We start from the raw sequence: 23,823 nt of genomic DNA, 5'->3' as shown, positions 1-23,823 counted from the left end.
CAGCCTCTCTGCTAATGGGTGGGGTTGTGTTCCTGTCTTGCTAGTTGTTTGGCATAGGATGTCCAGCACTGTAGCTTGCTGGTCGTTGAGTGAAGCTGGGTGCTGGCGTTGAGATGGAGATCTCTCGGAGATTTTTGCTGTTTGATATTATGTGCAGCTGGGAGGCCTCTTGTGGACCAGTGTCCTGAAGTTGGCTCTCCCACCTCAGAGGCACAGCACTGACTCCTGGCTGCAGCACCAAGAGCCTTTCATCCACAGGGCTCCTTAATTTGGGATGATTCGTTGACTATTCAGGTATTCCACAGATGCAGGGTATATCAAGTTGATTGTGGAGCTTTAATCCGCTGCTTCTGAGGCTGCTGGGAGAGATTTCCCTTTCTCTTCTTTGTTCTCACAGCTGCCAGGGGCTCAGCTTTGGATTTGGCCCCGCCTGTGCGTGTAGGTCGCCGGAGGGCGTCTGTTCTTTGCTCAGACAGGACGGGGTTAAAGGAGCCGCTGATTCGGAGGCTCTGGCTCACTCAGGCCGGGGGGGTAGGGAGGGTCACGGAGTGTGGGGCGGGCCTGCGGCGGCAGAGGCCGGCGTGACGTTGCAGCCCGAGGCGCGCCGTGCGACCTCCCGGGCGAGTTGTCCCTGGATCCCGGCAGCGGCGGGCTGCACAGGCTCCCCGGAAGGGCGCGCGGCCAGTGACCTGTGTTCGCACACAGGCCTCCTGGTGGCGGCAGCAGCGGCCCTAGCGTCCCATGTCTGTCTCTGGGCTCCGCACCCCCAGCCGCGGCCCGCGCCCGTCCCCGGAGCTCTCCCAAGCAGCGTTCCCAATCCCCTCTCCTCGTGCACCAGGAAACAAAGAGGGACGCAAAAGTCTCCTGCCTCCTCGGCAGGTCCAGACCTTTCCCCGGACTCTCTCCCGGCTAGCCGCGGTGCACTAACGCCCTGCAGGCTGTGTTCACGCCGCCAACCTCAGTCCTCTCCCGGCGCTCCGACAAAAGCCGGAGCCTCAGCTCCCAGTCCCGCCCGCCCCGGCGGGCGAGCAGAAAAGCCTCTCGGCTGGTGAGTTCCGGTCGGCCCGATCCTCTGCGCTGGAATCTGTCCGCTTTGCCCTCCGCACCCCTGTTGCTGTGCTCTCCTCCGCGGCTCCCAAGCTCCCCCACTCCGCCTCCCGAAGTCTCCACCCGCGAAGGGGCTTCCTAGTGTGTGGACACTTTTCCTCCTTCACAGCTCTCTCCCGCTGGTGCAGGACCCGTCCCTATCCTTTTGTCTCTGTTTAGTTTTTTCTTTTGCCCTAACCAGGTACGTGGGGGGTTCCTTGCCTTTTGGGAGGTCTGAGGTCTTCTGCCAGCGTTCAGTAGGTGCTCCGTAGGAGTTGTTCCACGCGTAGATGTATTTCTGGTATATCTGTGGGGAGGAAGGTGATCTCCGCGTCTTACTCTTCCGCCATCTTCGAAAATGTTGTTTTTCAAACCTATTCTTTATGCCTTGAGGTTGCTAATACTTTAGGGCAGGCCTATTACTGTGTTTTCCAGCCTAAGAGTATCTTGGTTCATCTTTTTCTTGTGGCCCATTTTCTTTCCATTGATTTCTATTTCCACTGATTTACAGTAAACCAATCTTAGGATTTCTCTGGTCTTTTATTACTTGTTTATTTTAGGTTGAGGTACACATAGCTATAACTTACATGCCCATTTCAATAACTGGAAGAAATTTTCCAGCAGCAAAGATCAAACATGATGTATCTGAGAGATATACATATTGTAACAGGAAACAAAGCCAGAGGACCCAGTAATCAAATAACTACAAACACTTCCGGTACTTACCTTAAGAGGCATCTTTGCATGTTCATTTAATAATGGGACATCAAATACTAATCTTCTGAGTAAGTGCTGCATCATAGAAGGTCTCAATTGGCTGGTGGAACAAAGCTAATTTTAATAATGAACATTTAATAATGTCTAAACTAAGTAGAATAATTCACTAGACTAGATTACACATGCCAAGAAACTGTACCTACACCTCTCTTCAGATGATGTTAATTTTAGGTGTTCCTAATCCAAAGATTAACCAATAGTTACATACTTTTGTAAAAAGCTACATTTCCAACTCATCTCTAGCTCCCTGATCTGAGGACCAACCCTTATTTGCTACAGGAGATGTTCCTCTTCTGCTCTTTCCCTTGCTACCACTCACAACTGCAGACCCCACTGTTGCTACTAATTTAGTAAATGCTTCTTCCCTCACTCCAGTGAGTGGGAAGGGTCTTCAATGACTAGATCAGAAGCAGAAAGAGGAGGGAGTGTAGGAACAAGAGGAAGAGAAAAAGACTGAGACCGAAACTTTGCCAGAGGAGAAAGGGAAAGAAAACTAACACACAGTGTCCATTTACTGTGTCGGCAATCCTGACTGCTTCATCTCATTTAATATTTAGAAAAAGTCAGTGAGATAGATATTTTGATTCCATTTCACAGAATTTTGGGGTCAGGGAACTAAAATTAGATTATGAACTAACCTTTTTTTTTTTTTCTTTTTTTTAACCTCCCTCAGTCCCATCTGGCTCCTACACCCATACACTCGTTCCACTATGAGTGAAAACCTTTCCTTTACCAATGTGCTGGGCAGGCTGCAAGCTTTCACCTCCAAGAGCTCCTGTCCATCAGAAAGAAACCATTACCCTAGCTAGAGGCCTGAGAAATTGTCACTTTGACTGTCAGAACCTTAAAAGGAGAAGATATGCTTCTGGTTTTCAGAGTAAGACTTTCAAACACTTCTATCTATAGGAAGCGGCTTTCCAGGCTGGAGGAAATAGTCTGTCTTCATCACTGTCACAATAGGTCATACTTTAATATTATACTACATATATTTTTTATCTTTAATAAGTCTCTGTTTTCTCTTCTCTTCTGGAAGAGGAGTTAAAACCATCACACAGTGCAAAGGGGAGAATCTATTAATATTACACTAACGTGGCTGGCGACAGCTCACACGCCAACATCCAGAATAGCATCATTGGTCCAACACTGTATCCAATGGCTAGATACCGAGAGAGTCTTGGAGGAACACTCCTGAACTTGATCAAGAGCAAGAGCACTCTGGTAAGACTCATACCCCAGCACATAAAATGAATTAATTTTATGGTCCAGAAATTGTTGACAACATTCAAAACAATTTGTCAAGGGCCAGAGACTAAATTCCCTTTCTTAAAGAAGAAGAAACTTGATATAGACTTCCACTGCCCACTTACCCACAAATGGAGAGTAAACACACTTCTATGGAATCTCGTTGAGCTTTGGTAAGTGAGCAGCCCTTAGAAAGTCTGTACACGGTGTGAAGTAATGAGTCAATGAGGGAAGCATGGTGCTCAGTGCCGGCAAAAAGAGGAGCACATCTTGTTAACAAAGGCAACACGGCCGTGCAAAGGTACCGATTGAGGGCCAGGGCCATGTCTGTAGCGCTCAAAGCAGCCTAGAAAGGAATTGGAGAGGAGACAGTCATTTGTGTTGGGCAGGAGACAATTTTCAAAGGGATCCACAAGTTGACATGTACTTTCATTACCTAGAAAACGACAAAAGTACGTAATACGGAAACAGATTCCTCTGTTACAGATTTACCTGTGGTTCATATGCTTTTTTATCACTAAAGACAATCAATTTTCAATTGCTCATAAATAGATAAAAATTAATGAAGTAATATCTATCTCTTCAAAGAGCCCCAGAGGTTCATGGTCTAAAATAAAATATTGGGGGTTTCCCTGGTGGCGCAGTGGTTAAGAATACGCCTGCCAATGCAGGGGAAAACGGGTTCGAGCCCTGGTCCGGGAAGATCCCACATTCTGCAGAGCAACTAAGCCTGTGCACCACAACTAGTGAAGCCCTTGAGCCTGTAGCCCGTGCTCTGCAACAAGAGAAGACACCACAACGAGAAGCCCGCGCACCACAACGAAGAGTCGCCCCTGCTAGCCACAACTAGAAAAAGCCCGCGCACAGCAACGAAGACCCAATGCAGCCAAAAATAAATTAATTAAATAAATTTTTAAAAAATTTAATAAAATAAAATATTAAGGGTAGGATAGATGAAAGATAAAGACACTAATGATATCAAAGAATGTAAGTGCTTCCCTTTACTAGGAGAGGTAAGAGAAAGGAGTTTATTCTCACAGTAGATCTCAAATACATAAATTCTTTCTGAATTCTATGTATGAGTATTAATTATATTTGTTCATGTCCACCAGCATCAATAACCAAAGGCTGATTGTCCTACCATGTTATCAACTATACTACTTAGGTTCAGAATTTCACATGAACACAACCAAAAAAACAAAAAAATTCAGTTTCATTTTTGTGATTCTCCTCTCACAGCTTTCACTACTGACAACTCAAGATCTGATTTCCTCTGATATCAAAAAGACTCATTTAATTGAGAATAAAAAGAGGTATTATTATAGCTACTAGAATAACATTTAGAGTTTCAGCTTATTTTACAATGTTTCAAATAGTAGAACACTTACACTGATAATGGCAGATTCTCAATACTGGCCACTGGATTCACAGGACAGATTTGAGGCTATATGTATGTTAATAAATGAAGGCACCGGGAGGATACTGTGATTGGCATGACTCAACAATGTCCACTAAACCTGCTCAATACTTTAACTGCTTTTGTTGAGATGCATAATTATTTATGTTGACTTCGAAGTGAACAGGAGCCACTGTGACCTCCCAAATTAGGGTTATATCAACTTTCTATTGTCTTCCATTGCACCTGATCAGAATTCTTATCTTACTTTTCAGGTTGTCCATTTTCTCCACTATTCAGTGAGTTCCTTGAGGACATAGTCTATTTTGCTTTCTGTTTACCGTATGCTTGCCTAAAAATATAATAGGCACTCAATAGCCATTTGGTGACAATGAATGAATGAATATATCTATGAAAGAATATCATATGGCAGAGGTTGAAGAGTTAAAAGTTGCAGAAGTCATTTGTTCAGATCATTACCGTATCTAAAGAAGCAGCAGCCCGCAGATCTGGCAGAAAGCCAACCTCGAGAAGATGGAGGAGGAAATCTTGAACCTCAATTCCATAGACCCTGTCAAGGAACAAAACCATGGCTGCCTTGTGATCTGGGCAAAACCCCGCAGACATGTCAGGCTCCACCACATTCCCATCTAAAAAAGAGAAGGTGACACATCGTTGTTAATGAAATAGATTACAAATGGCTACTTTCCAGCCTTCTCGTGTTTTAAATAAAGTTATCCGGTGAATGGTTTTCTGTCCCTCTACTACCCTCAAGCAAAGGCTGGGACTTAGCTGAGGCAATAGGGCAGTGCAATGTAAATCCATGGTCATTTAAATGTTATTTGGGCATCCATTTGTTAACTGTGTATAAGATTAGGACACAGCATTATGCCAGATACCGAGAAGGAAACAAAACGGCACCCAAAATCCAAACTGTAAAACTAAGAGTAAATATCATAAAGCTAAAACGTAAAGCAAGGTTTGCATTCTTTTCAATACAAGAACCTCTTGAAAACTTAATAAAACATTAATAAAGTTCATGTACCCTATGTGATAATCATGGTACATTTACATCATTTACATATTTATGGCTTAGACAATTACAGGATAATGAACAAAACTCCAGGAACCAGTCTGACTTTCAAATGAAAGATGTTTCATTCATCATAATAGCACTTAATAACATTTAAAACATATTTGAGAGACATGTTATTTTCTCTATCAACAGTCAAGCTTGATGCCTATACAGAGGAGTGAATTCCTTAGTATAACTCTGTAGATTCATAGAAGGGATCACTGATATGAAGAATTAGGGAATTATGTGCCCATTGAAAATACTGGAGAACAAACTTGTTTTCTGTTTGACCATGTGATAATTATGCCACATTGCTGCTGACCACACACTCTAAGACTCTGCAAATACTATCACAGAATCTTTATTACTGATGCAATGTTGGAGAAAGAAGGACCCAGGGAAAGATGATACATGACCATACCCATCCTGAAAGAATACAGTCACAACGCTTTTGTTTTCATTCACAGTCGATGAATGAATTTGATATTTGAATCATGAAAATTGAACAAATAACAATGTTTTAAAGGAAATTAGACTGAAGACTAATACGAAATCACTTCCATTCCTTATAATTAATAATAACTAATACACCTAATACCTTCCTTCCTATAATTACAATAATAAGAATAACAATGCTTGTCATTTGTGCTGTTGTCAGGTATTATGTTAGGAATGTTCCAGACACACTTCCATACAATTTTCACACGTGCACTATGAAGGTGGTATTATTATCTTCCTTTAACACAAGATAAAAAGCGACTTTTAGGGAAGTTAAATAACTTGTCCAAAATGGCACATCTGGTCATTGGCAAAGTTAGATTTAAACTAAGTAAAATTGGATTTAAAATCCAACCCGAGGTAATTTAATCCTTATGTTAAATCAGCATGCTCTAATTTTTGATTAAAAATCTACATGAAACTCCAGTTCCATTCCCCTAAAAAAATCACATTATAGGTAATTTATAGGATTCTATTCTTCTAACAGAAAGCTGTGCCTAAGGAAATGATAAGCAACTCATTGATCTTGAAATAAGATTTGTTTTTTAAACACTCATTCAGGTGGACATTCATTTTAAGGAATGCTGCAACTCCAGCTGCCTGGGAATGAAGACTCAGGGATGGGCTGCTGCTTTATGCTCTCCACCTCCTCAGACACACTGGGGACAATACAGCTGATGAACTGCCTCCTCTCAGACTCCTGGAAAATGAACTGGCACAAGGAGGGCCAGCTGCACTGGCTTTACCCTGTGCTGCCTGCATTATTCATCCACCTAAAATGACTACCTCACACAATCTGCCCAAACCTGTCTGGACTAAGAGCTGCAGGAAAAGAATATCTACTTTTGAGATTAGACACTTGCCTCTTATTTTTTCTAAACTCCTCCTTCTTTCATTATCATTTTGGGCTACCCTCTAGTTCTAGGATAATTATAATAAAAATGCATGAGACCCATCAGAATGGCCCTCAGCAAAAAGTCTAGAAACAACAAATGCTGGAGAGGTGTGGAGAAAAGGGAACCCTGCTACACTGTTGGTGGGAATGTAAATTGGTGTAGCCACTATGGAGAACAGTATAGAGGTTCCTTAAAAAACTAAAAATAGAGCTATCATATGATCCAGCAATCCCCCTCCTGGGCATATATCCAGAGAAAACCATAATTCGAAAAGATACATGCACCCCTGTGTTCACTGCAGCACTATTTACAATAGCCAAGACATGGAAGCAAACTAAATGTCCATCAACAGAGGAATGGATAAGGATGTGGTACATATATACAATGAAATATTAGTCAGCCATAAAAAAGAATGAAATAATGTCATTTGCAGCAGCATGGATGCACCCAGAGATGATCATACTAAGTGAAGTAGGTCAAAGACAAATATCATATGATATCACTTATATGTGGATTCTAAAAAGTGATACAAATGAACTTATCTACAAAACAGAAAACAGACTCACAGACTTAGAAAACAAACTTATGGTTACCAAAGGGGAAAGGTGGGTGGGGGGAGGGATAAATTAGGAGGTTGGGATTGACATATACACACTACTATATATAAAATAGATAATCAACAAGGACCTACTGTATAGCACAGGGAACTCTACTCAATACTCTGTAATGGCCTATATGGGAAAAGAATCTCAAAAAGCATAGATATATGTATATGTATAACTGATTCACTTTGCTGTACACCTGAAACTAACACAACATTATAAATCAACTATATTCCAATATAAAATAAAAATTAAAAATAAAACTCACGGCCTAGGAAAAAAATGTATGAGAAAGTCCTTAGCTAATACTGAGGGGCAGGGTACTAATGTTTAGAGGCAAACTTCACATACTAAATACAGAACATATAATAGGAATTATCAGCAATAGCTGGTGATGCTTAAAGAAACAACTGACTTGTCATTGAAACCTAAGAAGAAATATTGATGGTTTAAGTTTTAAAAGTTGATTTAATGCATACCACAGCAAAATAAAAACATACAAGTTTCTGTCTACATTCTCCATAAAAAGAAAGAAGATTAAAAAAAAAAAGCATCAATTTAACAATGACCAGTAGATGGTGTTTTAAAAATTAGCTTTCAGTGTGACTGTGATAGTTCACAAAAAATCCTTTAAATCCTCAGGTAGACATTATACTGCATATTTATGACAAAAAAGTCATAACGTTACTATAACTCAACTAAATAGGACAGGAAAGAAACTAACTTGGAAAATCTTAAAGACTAGTAAAGACAGATAACTGAAGGAAAAGGAGGTATATTGAGACTTTTGGGGCAATTCTGAAAGGGACATCTGGACACTCTTACAGTCCTTGTTTTTGGTTCTTTGTTATTACTGATTTTAACCGTAAAGGCTAGCATTTTCTTATTCCCTAATCCTTGTGTCACTGTTATCATTCTTATCTTTTTTCCTGAGACTGTCAATTTTGTGGCTCAGAACGTAGGGGAAAGACAAGATATTTTATTTATTTATTTATTTTTGGCTGTGTTGGGTGTTTGTTTCTGTGCGAGGGCTTTCTCCAGTTGCAGCAAGCGGGGGCCACTCTTCATCGCAGTGCACGGGCCTCTCACTGTCGTGGCCTCTCTTGTTGAGGAGCACAGGCTCCAGACGCGCAGGCTCAGTAGTTGTGGCTCACAGGCCTAGTTGCTCCGCGGCATGTGGGATCCTCCCAGACCAGGGCTCGAACCTGTGTCCCCTGCATTAGCAGGCAGATTCTCAACCACTGTGCCACCAGGGAAGCCCGACAAGATATTTTAGTTAAGTAAATGAATGCGAGTTAGAAGTAAGGTGAAAAGAAGGTAAATGAGGAGAGTCTGTTTAAACACAAGCAAAAGAAACTGCCTAAAATGGGGAAGACAAAAAGCTAGGGGACAATTTTTAAGGTCCAGCTTTCCCTAAATTTAGAATGGGTATTCAGTTATCATAGCTGTTTGTGTCACCTGAAGATGTGGGTGCGTAAGGTTAGCCAACACGAAACTTTACTTCCTAACAATACGGCCGGCAAGTAGGGTAGACCGCTTGCCATTACACAGTGGTCCCCTCATTCTAGACTTGAGGTACTGACAGCTAATCTTCTCTGGGCATAATTCATGAAAGAAAAGGGTCATCACGTGTACTTCCTATCTAAATGTGTTTTCGTTCTAAAATCAGAAGTTTGTATAAAAATGATATATGTAACAATATCCAATCAATTCTGGAAAACAGAGCAAAACTGCCATTGGAAAAAGGGAGAATAAAGTATAATTTGGGACTTAACATATCTTTTAGGTGCCTTCAGTAACTGCTTAAATTTTTTTATGGGAGGCAGAGAGTGAATTACCAACAGGGAATTAGGCCTTGGGCCCAGGCCATGTGCCATTTCTGTTGTAGTCTGGGCTAGTGCAGGGGCTCAGCATGGGGGAGAATCGGGGCCCTATCACCACCTCCACAGTAAAGCATCAGCTCCTCGCTCCATCCTTCCTGAGCTGGGCCCTCCCATCTCCTCCCAACCTAACGCAAGCAGGGCTGTAAGGAATCACAGCTTCTGGGCGTTTATATGGAGAGTCTGTTGACTTTATTTTACATGCTTTAGAGTTAACATTGGAAAATTAATCACAAGCAGCTCTAAACCAAAAATGGCATGTTGTACAAGAACGATAAACGGTGAGTTAAAATGGGGAGAAACAAATCTTTCCAAAATGTTCTCCTCAGTCTTGAAAAGGGCACTTCTTTCAACACACTGGCAATTTTTAAGTCACTAAGTCAAAACCTATGACCATTGTTTTAGAAAAAAAGCATTATAAGAAAGTGACCAAGAAAACTATCAAAAAGAGTGAATTAAGGTGTTGCTGTCAAGAAAGAGAAGAACAGGGGACCAAAGAACTCTAGGAGAGACATTAGATAAAACAGCTGAGATGCTTATTTCCCTTTTCTGGAAACTGAAATGTCACCTGAAGAAGACTTAAAATCTCTTTGGAAACAGAGCTTGGTTAAAAACAATGCATGTAGAAAATATTTTATAAAAAATATATTTTTTAAATTGGGGTATAGTTGCTTTACAATGTTGTGTTAGTTTCTGCTGTATGATGAAGTGAATCACCTATATGTATACATATATTCCCTCCCTCTTGGACCTCCCTCACACCACCCTCCACCCCACCGCTCTAGGTCACCACAGAGCACCAAGCTGAGCTCCCGGTGCTATACAGCAGGTTGCCACTAGCTATCTTTTTTACACATGGTAGGGTATATATGTCAATCCTAATCTCCCAATTCATCCCTCTATGTTCACACATCCGTTTTCTACATCTGCCTCTCTATTCCTGCCCTGCCAATTGGTTCATCTGTATCATTTTTCTAGATTTCACATATATGTGTTAACATACATACAGTGGAATATTACTCAGCCATAAAAAGGAATGAAATTGGGTCATTTGTAGAGATGTGGATGGATCTAGAGTCTGTCGTACAGAGTGAGGTCGGAAAGAGAAAAACAAATATTGTATATTAACACATATGTGTGGAATCTAGAAGAATGATACAGATGTAGTTCATTTTTTAAAAGAAACTTATGTAGTGTAACTATGCTGCAGGGAAAGAAACCGTGGGTACTGATGATCTTATTGAAAACATCACACCATCCACGACCTACTGAATTACAAAGAATGGAAATTCACCTTACCTTTGGCTATCGTTGGCATCTGAAAAGCAATGCTGATTACTCCCACCAAATCTCCCAGTGGAATCAGGGATCTCAAAATAGACCTGATTCTGATGGCTTCTCCCTTAGCAGCATGAATCAACTACAGGCAGAAAAATAAAGGAACAAAGAATAACTGTGTGAAATCAATGTTCTAATTCTATCTAGAAAATTGGAAGAATGGGAATCCAAGTCTAAAATAATTTTCTGTTCATTATATAAAGTTAGACCTCTTTAATAATAGAACCACTCTATGATGCAGCAATTCCAATCCTGGGTATATATCCAAAGAAAACAGAAACACAAATTCAAAAACATATAGGTACCCAAATGTTCATAGCAGAATTGCCTAGATATAGCACCCTAAGTGTCCATCAACAGAAGAATGGATAAAGATGTGGTGTATGCGTCTATCTTTCTATATCTATCTATATCTATATAGATATATAGATAGACAGACACACACACAACAGAATACTACTCAGCCATAAAAAAGAATGAAATGTTGCCATTTGCAACAGAATGGGTAGAACTGGAGGGCATTATCCTTAGTGAAATAAGTCCGACAGAGAAATACAAATACTGTACATGATCACTGTATGTGGAATCTAAAAGATAAAACAAATGAACAAATATAACAAAACAGAAACAGACCCACAGTTACAGAAAACAAACTAGTGGATACCAGTGGGGAGAGGGAAGGGGGGAGGGGCAAGACAGGGGTAGGGAATGAAGAGATATAAGCTATTATGTATAAATAAATAAGATACAAGGTTATATTGTACAGCACAGGGAACACAGCCAATATTTTATAATAACTTTAAATAGAGTATAACCTATGACAATACTGAATTACTATGTTGTACACCTGAAACTAATATAATATTGTAAATCAATTATACTTTAATTAAAAATTTTTTTAATTAAAAATAAATAATAAAGTTGAAACTCTCTCAGAAAGTGCTGTTTCAGGCTTACAGACAGATATTTACTTGCCACACAATTTTCATTGACTTCAGCACACACTGAGTCACATGCTGCAGTCTAGGCCAACAGGTATATTCATCAGAATAATAGTTTTTATCCTCTCTGGGGTATTAAAGTATTTTAAGACTGATAAGTCTGTGAATGCTTAACCCCCCAAATTACATATAAATATCTATCCATAACATGAGCAATAATACTAATGGAAAAATTATTATCTTTAGGTTCTGAACATACACTAATATTTAGGCTGGTTTAGCCTTTTTTGTTTTGTGATAAAAATGTCATTGTATATCCACCTATATTCTACCCTGATTTCTCCCAGGGATGGGTTTATAATGTTGGGGAAAATGGTGAACATGGATCCTAACAGGTGTTTTAGACCTTCACTGGCTAATGAAGTATCTATGAAGATCGTGGACCTGACATAGTCAAGGATCTCAGCCCATCTCTGCAACAGACTGGAAGCTTCCAATGCCAGGGAACGCATCTGTTCCTTCACCACAGAGTGTGAAACAGAAGCACAATTTCTGACACCTAGGAAGTCCTCAATTAATAGTTGTTGAAGGTGAATACATTTCTGAAGTGCCAAGGTTAGTCCCTTATTAAGTCACTTGGTTGTTTTTCCCTTTAATATAATAGAACAGAAATCTTCTATTTATTAGCATAATTTCTCTCACGGTTCCTTTGATTTTCCACTTTAACAGGAAAAGAATGAATATTGTGGGCATAAAGTTTTTTCTCTGCAATGACCTTCCAGCACACAAATTTTTGATAGTCTATTCCCATTTACTATAATGAAAATCTCACTGATAGCAAGTTAAGTCGTTACAAAAACTCAAACTCCAGGTTTTCTAACATTCTAATATTTCTCCATCCTGCGATTCCTCTCTGTTCACAACAAAAGATTACATCCAGAAAGCAAGAAAGTTTTAACCTATGGGTGTGAGAGAAAGAGACAAAAACAAACAAGCAAACCCCGCTCCTCCTACCCCCCCCCCCCCCACAAAAAAAGACATAGATTCGAAGGGTAGGGAGAAAGGTGATGTGTTGTAACTAACAGTCACTTTGGCTTCATGCTCAGAGCAGTTAGAAGTGTATTTGCTTTCTTCCCCAGGACTGGTCAATGTGCTTCAGACTCTGGCTGTTTCCCATCAACAGATCATGAAGCTAATTTTATGGACCCTGGCTAGCATTTTTTAAATTAATATAATGGAAGAAAGCAGAATAGATTAGAATAAAGTAGAAAATAGCAGAATGTATTACAGAGTAAAAGTAAATATCGTTCCATGAACTTCAATTACCTTTTGGTCAAAAAGTTTATGAAAACTCTAATCAATAGGGTCTACATAGCTCTTTCCTTTCCCATGACCTGCTCCCAGCCCCACTTTCCCTTAAACCAGTGGCCAGCATGTAGCAGCTCCTTCAAAAGGACTAAATATTATATAGCAAGGAAACAACCCTTGGTAGGAGTGGTGCTTTCTGCATGCACTAAAACAGGAAAGGACACTGTATAGGAAAAATAAGTTCTTTCCTTCTTAAAGTGTGGGGAGGCTTATATGAGTTTTAGAGATATATTAGTAACTGACTAGTCTATTAATGACTCATAACGAAATCTCGTCACTAGTTTTTGTAACCAAGAAGATATTTCCAACGAAACAAACACTTGTTCAGCAATGAGGCTGCAGCAATTATTTTTAATGGAGCATGAAGATTGATGGTTTGGGATACTTTTGTGGTTTTTCCAAGTGACGGATGTCTTAACAAAGAGGAATAAGCCAGGATTTTTGTTCTTGGACCCCACAGCACTTACATGCATTTCGGGAGCACAGCGTCCTAACAGGTCAATCAAAGCTGCATAAAATGTCATGATGGCATTCCCCATGTGGATGGTATCATCTTCCTCCTCTTCTGTATCACTTTCGTGGATTTTTCAAAAGAAACAGAAAGAAAAGCAAAAGAGATAATAAAATGACGTTTCAGATTTATTACATACTTTTCAGAGGAAAGGGACCAGTACGGTAATTAATTCTACTTCTTCTGACACTTTTCACATATGTGTTTAATATACAGCTTGACATTTCAAAAAGGAAAATAAAAATGGGCTAAAGACAAGATTGAGATTCTATCACCAAGAAGGCATCTGTGGGAACTTTAATATTAAGATTCCTTCAAAACGGAAAAAAAAGAGGAATTATGAATTTGATGGATTCTGCTCATTTCTACTGGCAGACAAGATATTAACAGAAAATAACTGACTGAAGAACTTGGTAAGTTTACTTTTGTCAACAGCATACATTTAGAGAAAGGGTGACAAAGGTCTGTCCTATAAGATGACATATACAAGGCACCCAGTAAGGTGATTTGCCCAGAGTACTTCATAAACGTGATTTCATTTACTCACCTCTCTTTACTCTGCCCCACCCACTCACTCCCAAGTAATACAACATGAAAAATATAAATATTTCATTATCTCGTTGATGAGAGACAAATGCGGATGGCCCTGGAAGATCGTGTCATTCCTTGTTTAGTGGCCTGGCCGACAGCTGCCTCAGCTGGACTCAGCAGTCTGCAGAGTAACAGCAAGGCCTGTTGACAATATCGTTCCTTGCAAGCAATGCTGTTCCCAAGGTCCTCAGCTGCACACCCACTCAGGTGGTACTCGACCAGCAATCTCTTGGTATATTTTCTATTTGTTAGAAAAACTAAGGGATTCCTAGTTCCTCAACAGCTAACTGATAAATATGTAACTTGCTCTTGGAGCACTCCCAGCCTGGAACCCTGGCCTTGCTGTCGATGGAACATTTACGCCAGGTCTCTAAGTGGGAGAACCAGGGTTTGCAGGACTACCTCTTTGCTTGGAAAATTGCCTCCAATAAGCCCTATGTTATATCTTTACCAGTGGTGCTAGCAGTGTGGTTGCATGGGCCCCTAGCAGGACACTCAGCTCCATAGATTACAAAAATAGGAAGCTGGGACTTCCCTGGAGGTCCGGTGGTTAAGACTCCATGCTTCCACTGCAGAGAACATGGGTTCGATCCCTGGTCATGGAACTAGATCCTGCATGCCACGTGATGTGGCCAAAAAAGAAAAAAAAGGAAGCAACACGCCTGGATGAATTTATTGCTGGAATCAAGTATTAACAACAAAGACTATGGAGAAATGTAAGGTAGTCGCTGCCTCCCCGGTCACCAAGACCTTAATAAAGCATTTTACTCCCCAAGGTGACAACATCCCCTTTTCTCTGCCAACACACCAGTTTAGTTAAGTCCCCATCCTCTTGCTAAAGGTCTCTTTCTCTTACTATTATCATGAAAACTCATTCCAGCTAGCCTCCCAGTAAACTCTATTCTAATTTCAAAGGCTCACCTGCCATCATTTGTAAGAACTCACTGCTCCCTAGAGCCCTGAGAAAATTCACAAAATACATCTCCTCCTACAACCTAAGTTTTTTCCGACTAAATCCATACAATCTTCCTGAGGTCCCTCTTTGTTCATTCCAGCAGCAAATTCCATCCCTTCTCTCAAAACACATTTCATTTTCAAGGGAAGAAATCCAGAGTACCAGAGAATTATACTGCAATTAAGAGAACGCAAACTATATTTTGTAAAATTAAAAGTCAAGTGGTATCATTTAATCTTAAGAGTGTGTATATTCGACCTACGGGGTTTTGCTGGATCCACTAGTTGGTGAGGGACCATCTCGACAAGGATCCTCAGCTATTTTTATGGCTTCTTCCATGGCTGCGAGCAGACCATTCCCACCTTCCCCCCTCAAGGCAGGACCGAAACACTCAGGCCTCCGGATGAGCAATCTCACCACGACATTTGCATTCTCCTCGACGCTTTCCCCTAAGATCAAACGGGGAACAGGAGTAAGCAAACGTTGACTACATGGAAGTTCTGAGCAAACAATGTTATACTAATCTGCTTATATTTAAAGAAAAATAACTAAAACCTAATAAAGTAGTAGAGCCAAAGTTGAATCCAAATTACTAGTGTTCTGTCCATAAGACTCAGTAAACTTCTTTTCTTGCCCTTAAAATTTTCCAAGTAAAGAAAAGCATGATGGAGGTATAAACTATTCATTTTTGTTCATTTGTTATAGGAAGTGAAGTCTTGATCCTAGCTATTATTAGAGTCTAATTATAAAAACAGCAAGAATGTAAGTGCCTACAAATTTTTATTTAATAATGAAAGCCCAGCATCACGATCAAAATAAATATTACAAAATAACTTATTACTGTGAAAAAGCCTACTGATTATAAAATATTCAATTTCTTTACTACTATCTACTTCCTTCATGAAAATGCTGCGATGCCTCATTATTTTATACATCTAGTTTTTTTGGCAGTTTTAATAATGACCATAAAAGACCCTAAGCGATTCATCCTACCATTACAGAAGACAGCGAATCTGAGAAAGTCAAGATATCTCTCTCCTTCAACTGGATTCCACCCAATGTCTGGATAACCTTTCGACACCAGCATCTGACAACTCTGCAGTCCACAACCAGCCAAATATCGCACTACCTGCAAAAACAAGATGATAAACAAAAACGTTATCCCTTGGGTGAGATACTCATTAGAAACTTGCACTAGACATGGTAAATGTTATTATCAAGGGACGGTTTAAAATGAATGCATTTTTGCAAGTTCTTTTTAATCTCATGACCGTCTATATGAACCCCCTTTAGTAAAACCTTAGAATTAAGAAACACTGACAAACTGTAACAAAGTGCTATCATAGTAAAAATGTTTATGAATGAACTCTATGAAAGAAAAATATTCCTAAATTTCGTATCATTTGAGACTTTTACCTACAAGAGTCACAATATTTGATAAACTTCAAAAATGCCTAATGGCCTCTGGCCCGGTGTAAAACCTGAATCCATCTGAGATAGTGAAAGATCCATCTGAGATACGAAGATATTTTAAAGAAGTGAATTTATTTCCAAAATAAAATATCAGTGTAATGGGGGAAGGGGTGTGTGTGAGAGGACACCTAGAGAAAGGTGGAGAAAACTAAGCTCAGAGTCAAATATCGTTGGGTTCAAATCTGACCTGCATTAGAACTTAGTGTATCATCTTGAACCACGGTTTCACTGTCTATTAAGTTCGGGATAATACTACCAACCTTTCTGCTTTGTTAAACTTAACACATTAAAATTTCTGCTTAGCTTGGCCTTTTAAAATATTGTCTTATTGGGAATGTTGGTTCTCTATATAAGATTTCATAACAGAACCAGTTTTAAAAGAAATCCCTAAAAAAAAAACAAAAAAAAGGAATCCCAAAAGAAGTCACTATCAATGGTAGCAGATGGTTGGAGGAGCAACTTATCAAACAAAATAAGCTACACCCAGCTCAGTCACAAGCTAAGCCAGGTTTAAAAATAAATAAATAATAAAGCTAAAAATATTTTACATCATCCTTATTGAGGTATAATTTATGTACAATAAATTCATCTATTTAAAGTATAAATTCAATGATCTTTGAGAGATTTATCCATCCATAAGAACCCACAACCAAGATGTAGAGCATTTTCCATTGCTCCTCAGGTCCCCGTGTCTTTTGCAGACCATCCGTCCCTACAAACCTTGGTCCTGACAACCTGCTTTCTGCCACTACAAACTAGCTTACATGTTCTAGGACACTGATACATGCAGTCATCCATTATGGCTTTTCTGAGCCTGGCTTATTTCACTCAGAATAACGATTCTGAGATTCATTCATGCTGGAGTACATGTCAGTCCCTCATTGCTTTTTACAGCCTAATCATGGCATCTCACTACTTATGGAAATATCCCAGTGTTGTTTATCCATTCACCAGTTGTCTGGTGAGCTGTCTCCAATTTGGGGCTCAGATGAATAAAGCCATTATCAACATCCATGTACACATCTCTATGTGGACATATATTTGTATTACTATTGAGTAACTACCTAGAAGTGGAAAGGCTAGGGGCATATTTATGTTAGGTATATTTAACTTATTAAAAATAATGCCAAACTGCTTTCCAACTGACTTAACCATTTTTCATCCCAACAGCAGTAGATGAGCGTTCCAGTTGCTCCAAAGCCTACTCAGTGTTCAGCATTGTCTACTTTTTAAAAATACTAGCTATTTTATCAGTGTGTAGATAAAAACATTTCAAATTATATATGGGAGAAAATTCTTCAGAGGTTATTTAGAGATGCAAAGCTTCATGACAGTTGACTGTCAACGTCAGAGGGTTTGGGGAAGAGTTCACTTTTTCACGCTTTCAACAGCTATGCGTTGAGCATCTACCCAGTGCCAATGCTAAGACTGGGAAAAAGCAATGAGCAGCCGAGAAATAAATGCCCTGTACTCACTGGCCTTACATGATGGTAAGGAGTAGATTTTGATAAATACATAAATATACAGATTTTAGTAAAATATATGTATAGTAAAATGTAATTTTAAACCATAAATATTTAGACTATAGCACGGACATGGAAGAACTGAAAAGAAGGTGACTTTGGAGCAATGACTGAAAGGATGTCTGGAAAAGAGCCATGAGGACGGCTGGCAGAAGAATATTGCAGACGGAGGGAACAGCAAGGGCAAAGGCCCTAGGGCAGGAGCACACCTAGCAAGTTCCAGTGACAGCAAGGGGTCCAGCGTGGCTGGAGCAAAAAGAGAGACCCGGAGAATTGCAGGAAATGAACTAAGACTGATTGGATGGAGCTATTGCAATGCCTCTAAGTGTATGCTCAAAGTGAGATAGGAAGTCTTTCGAGAGTTCTGGGCAGAGGATTAATATGATCCTTTCAAGAGACTCACTCTGGCTGCGAGGGAGGGATCAGGAAGACCACTTAGAATGCAACTGCAATTAAAACATGTGGGAAATTTATCCATATTTTGGTAAACATATATGTGGCCTAATATGCTTAGAGTGCACGGCCTTCAGTATATCAATGATACCTTGCACTGTAATATGCAAACTTCTGTGATATAAATTATATATATAAGATGTTAAAGCAATTTCTTTTAAGAAATCTAAACTGTATGATTCAAGCAAAAGTGACAGCAGATTACCGGGAAAGGACAAAAACAGAAAAGAATATAGAGTAAGTTGATTCTCTTTCCAAAGAAAAATGCACGTGATCAGAGAAAATACCTTATCTCAAATTTCTTGTTCTTTATAATTTATAATATTAAATGTAAGTGTAACATATTTATAATACATAGTATATTATAATTATAATAATTATAACTATAGTATAATTACATTTAAATATCTTGAGAAACCACTATGAACAAGTGTAATTCACACAGACACACGGGGCAGGGATGCTGTTTACCTTTTCCAGATCTGGCTCCCGCAAAGCTAAGGCTAGTTCATTATTATCCATCACCGAGGCTGCTGCCACGTCCAGTGGCGTTGAACCTCTCATAGCTGGTGAGGCTGTTAATTGAAACAAAGATGAAACAAAACCTGAACTGCGCTGCAACTATGAATTCCATGTAAAAAAACAACTTTCACTTAGAATTGAATTTCTAAATGCAATACGTATCACGCTAATCCAACTTAATTTACATTAAAGTTTAATTTTAAAATCCAATATGTAAATCCCTTTCACCTTAGAGATTAAATGAAAGTCATAATTTACTTACCAAGACCAACACTGCTGTTTTCCAGTAAATAACTGAGATGATCGAACATTGCTTTCTGATTCTGCCTACTTATACGACAGAAGTAACAGAGAAAACGGCAACAGTTGGCCACCATCTTGGGAAAAGTGATTTCCTACATAAAGAGCATTTAGTTAGCTGGGAAAGCAAAGGATCTTTATAAAACTGAGTTCTGAAGCTGAGGTCTCAATCAGATTGCCCATCCGTGTGTGCCCATGTCTGCCAAGCCTCAGGTACAGAAGACCTTCTTATGTCCAGACTTGGACTCATCTAGTCCTAGAGCCACCAAAAATCAAGCCTGGCACTAATTTGAAGCCTCACTGCCATCAATGGGTTGATCTGGAATTAATCTACAGCCCTAAACCTAAAGGTGGCATGGGCCTGGTTTAGGAACCAGGCAGACTCAGCTGTGATTCCTGATTCACATTATTAGCTGTGCTTCCTCGGGGAATTATGCAATCTCACTGGTTCTCTTCTGTAAGATTGTAATAAGATGGGTGATAATATTTACTTGAGGCAAAGGAGGGAGAGTTCAATGAGACGTATTGTGAAAAATACCCAGTTTAATATTTGGAACCACATAATAGGATATTCTTATCATCAGTGTCGCTGTTGTATTATTATTAAAATTCCGGGAACTCACATCTTCCCTGACTGGCACATGACTCATCTCCTATGATGAACACCCTTCCTGGAAGGTCTGCCTGCTGGGCCCCAGCAAACACATCTCCCCTGAGACCTAGCTCTTATTCTAGTATGCCACAGATAATCCCTAAAGACTCCAAGTCCTTCTTAAACAGAGTATTTTATAAATATCTTTATAGGTCTGTCTAATTGGTAGTCGGAACATGAGAAATACGGACTCACGTCTATATTTTGAAAAATACATTTTAAAATTTCAAAAAAAACCTGAAACATTTTGCAAATCAGAGGTCATGAAATTGTACTGCTTTATATGGAGTTATATATTATATTATTCTATTTGTTTGGTTTTAAATTTTAATCATTTACAAATGCACCTTAGTGTCTTACAACAAATGCTATAGAGCATCATCTTCAAATCTTGGTCTGGATCAGGAATTTAGTGGAACCAACTGTTGTCTGAATCAAGGGAACGGGTGGGTCTGAAGAACATGCTTGTGTTATGGACTTCTAATGTGATGGAAATGGACTTATAATTCAAAATCTTACAAAATTAGCATAGTATTAACTTTTAAGGTTTCTAAATAACCCCTAAGTGAGGATAATCTAGGAGATAGCAAATTACATGGCATAAAAAAATTGTTATCAATATCAAAGAAAAAACTAGTCAGACCTCTATATTTGTAGGTTCTACATCTGCAGATTCAACCAAAACGCAAAAAATGCCGAAAGTTCTAAAAAGCAAAACTTGGATTTGCTACATGACAGCATCTATATACATAGCATTTACACTGTATGAGGTATTATAAATGATCTAGACGTGATTTAAAGTATATGAGAGGATGTGCATTCAGTTATACACGAATACTACACCATTTTACCTAAGAGACTCGAGCATCTGTGGATTTTGGTATCTGCAGGAAGGTCCTGCAACCAATCCCTTGTGGATACTGGGGGATGACTGTAGAAGCATATCCAGCTCTCAGTCTGTACAGTTTTGTTCAATTTTTTTCAAAAAGTGTTCTTTAAAAAACAGTCCTAATAGAATTTATAGAAGTTCTCATTAAGAATATGCCATGTACATATTCTAGGAGGTTACAATAAATGGCATCCCAAGAATCAAAGGGTTTCCTTTACCTTGGACTCCCCACCTCCAAGGACATTCACCATGACCTCCATCACTGTCTCGTGCATCCCAAGTGCCCTCATGAGATTAGGGTGCTGGTAAAACACTTTGTTATTCATGATATCCCTAGAAAGGACAACATAGGTACAAGGGAAACACAGAAGTCAGAGCAAAATGTAAATAAAAACGTATCTGAGATCATGATAAATCTTCTGGAAATAATTACTGGCATGTATGAAAAAGTAAGAGCAATCATCAAGTCATAGAAGTTCATAAGCGCAATTGGGTCTTCCTCAAAAATACTGACAGCCTACCAAAAACAGCATGCAAGTCTTCTACTCCTCTCAATTATAAGCAATGTACTAAATAGGTAAACATTCATTTACATGAAACAGACTTTGCGACACTTATTCCTAGTTTTATGAATATCTAAATTCAATCTTATTTTGTTTAACCTTATTTTGTATAGAAATATGAAGCAGTGTTATACCATGTTCTTATGAAAATTTCTATATAAATAATTGTTGTATAAGCATCTCTGCTTTTCATATATGCTTTTTTAGTACTATATTCATTATTTGTATGTTTAATAACAGTAGTGTTATTTCCTGCCACATTTATGTTACCATTCTGGCGAAATGCTTTTAAAGGATACATATTCTCCCAGAGACACTGAATACACATGAAGTCCGGGTACGAGTAATCCAACTCATTAAAAGGGACATTTAATTTAAAGAAATAGCAGCAGACGATACCTAGAATGTTTTGTACTATTATTATTGCATTACACATTATTACAATACTTATGCAAAGGTACTTTTAAAGATCTTAATGTTTAGCAGTCCTTGCAAATAAACAGCTCTGTTGATTTTTGTTTTAACATATAGCAAATCACGCAAGAGTCTTTTCTATAAAACACTTTCTTGTCGGAGCCAGAGCAAGAAAATAATGTACAATCAACGAGAAACCTGAAACTTTCCCTTTGAATCACGTTACCTTAATTGAGTCACTCATCTATTCATTTAGTCATATGCTAACTTTTAGTTATTCTGGCTACATCAAGAAAGTGGAATAGTGTGATTCTTTTCTTTATTTTTTTTTAGTTTTTCACTTTTAATTTAGCTTTGTTTAGGTCTGTGCTAATGAAGACAGTTTTTAGGTAGCACAACTCAGAAAAATGACTTGGGGGTCCAGGGCTAATACAGGTCTGATCTATTTAATGCAAGGACGAATAAGGTAAACAAAGGCATCCTTTCCTTCACATCAGATAGCAGCATAATTATCAAGAGAACCTTCAACTCTCAAACCACAGTGTAATCATGAGATCTGTTCTCCTGTTAATTCAAATCCTTTTGCATGACCTAACTTTGGAAGGTATCTAATTGAAAAATCTCATTTGCCTTTAGTTCCACGTAAATTAAATGGATTTTTAATTCTACCACCAGTAGGCAGGTTGTCACTTATTAAATGTGTCATTTTAGGATCTAATACCACAAAAAAGTAACATTTATCTTGTTTCATAATCATTTTGAGTTTTATCCCTATTGAGTGATTTATACGTTAATAGTACATCTTACTTGTTGCATGGTCATTTAAGAAAGAAAGTGCTCTACATTTCCTGGAAGGCTTTCTTTCTCATTTAATTAAGATCACTTCTCAGGAGAGGTCCCCTCAGGTTAGATTTAAGTACTAATATTCCAAAAAAAAAAAAGGCTTATGCACAGACAATTATAAATAAAGAACATTAGCTTGTGTTGTTCAGGTTTTTCTGTTTTCCCTCTTTGTCTCATTAGTACACTGACTTTTTTAGTGTGCAATCATTATAATGATTTTCGGAATATAACCTCCCAGTTTTATGATTTCAAATACTTAACAGTCCCACAGGAAATATATAGTATCGTGTTCTGAATTTAAAATGTACATAAATATCACATAATCTGAGTCTTTCCATACTTTCGTTTCCCCTCAGAATTATTTTTCTAGCCAAAGAAAACATCGGTTATTCTATTTCCTTAGTTGTTTTTCAAAGAGCCAACGCTGAGTTTTTTTAATCCTTTTTATTATTTGTGTTTTATTTTACCTCTGTCACTAGTCACCATTATCTCCTCTGTTATCTGTTATTTAGAGAACCAGATTAGCTTTTTTTGGTTGGGGGTGCTAAATATTTGTCTTTTACATCACTTTTCAACATTCTACATTCCAGATTTTTACAGCCTAACATTTAGGTATTTTCTCTTATGAATATCATACAGCTTAATTTAAGCTTTTATTTTTCTCTGGTATTTTAATTCTCTCATATTTTCTTATCCCCAAATCATGCAAGCTTGTTAATGATTGCTTAGATATATGCATATATGCACCAGTAATATACTCTCTGAAATTGATTACCTCCCATTCTTCTGAATTCCATTTTCTTTTCCAGAATACACAGCCTTTAGAAGGCCTTTCAATGAGGGACTTTAAGTAAACATTCTGAAATATCTTTGTTTTGCCCTCACTCTTGAATATGGAATATAAACTCCAGTATCCAAATCCACATGAAGCACAAACTCATGATGGTGAAATCTTAGTTGAGTAACACATTGTAAATTGATGGCTATCTTCTGTTGGAACTTTGTGATATTTCGTTGAGTTATGATCTCTAGTTT

At 38.6% G+C, this 23,823-nt stretch overlaps 1 protein-coding gene across 1 annotated transcript in view; it reads right to left on the bottom strand.

Moving 5' to 3' along the window:
• The window catches only part of RYR2 (ryanodine receptor 2), a 517,690-nt gene that overhangs the window by 187,868 nt on the left and 305,999 nt on the right, over positions 1-23,823 (bottom strand). Inside the window, exons 42-51 of the mRNA XM_049697219.1 lie at positions 21,187-21,301; positions 19,390-19,522; positions 19,077-19,180; positions 16,150-16,285; positions 15,419-15,605; positions 13,567-13,672; positions 10,752-10,872; positions 4,982-5,151; positions 3,231-3,451; positions 1,813-1,903 (exon numbers count right to left, since the gene is read on the bottom strand). Of these exons, the coding sequence (XP_049553176.1) occupies positions 1,813-1,903; positions 3,231-3,451; positions 4,982-5,151; positions 10,752-10,872; positions 13,567-13,672; positions 15,419-15,605; positions 16,150-16,285; positions 19,077-19,180; positions 19,390-19,522; positions 21,187-21,301 (1,384 nt within the window). The remainder of the gene's footprint in view (positions 1-1,812; positions 1,904-3,230; positions 3,452-4,981; positions 5,152-10,751; positions 10,873-13,566; positions 13,673-15,418; positions 15,606-16,149; positions 16,286-19,076; positions 19,181-19,389; positions 19,523-21,186; positions 21,302-23,823) is intronic.

The sequence above is a fragment of the Orcinus orca genome, chromosome 14 (genome assembly GCF_937001465.1).
Source record: "Orcinus orca chromosome 14, mOrcOrc1.1, whole genome shotgun sequence".
NCBI classification, from domain to species: Eukaryota; Metazoa; Chordata; class Mammalia; order Artiodactyla; family Delphinidae; genus Orcinus; species Orcinus orca.
Note: the sequence above shows the minus strand (reverse complement) of the source record. Positions and strands in the feature narration are given on the sequence as shown.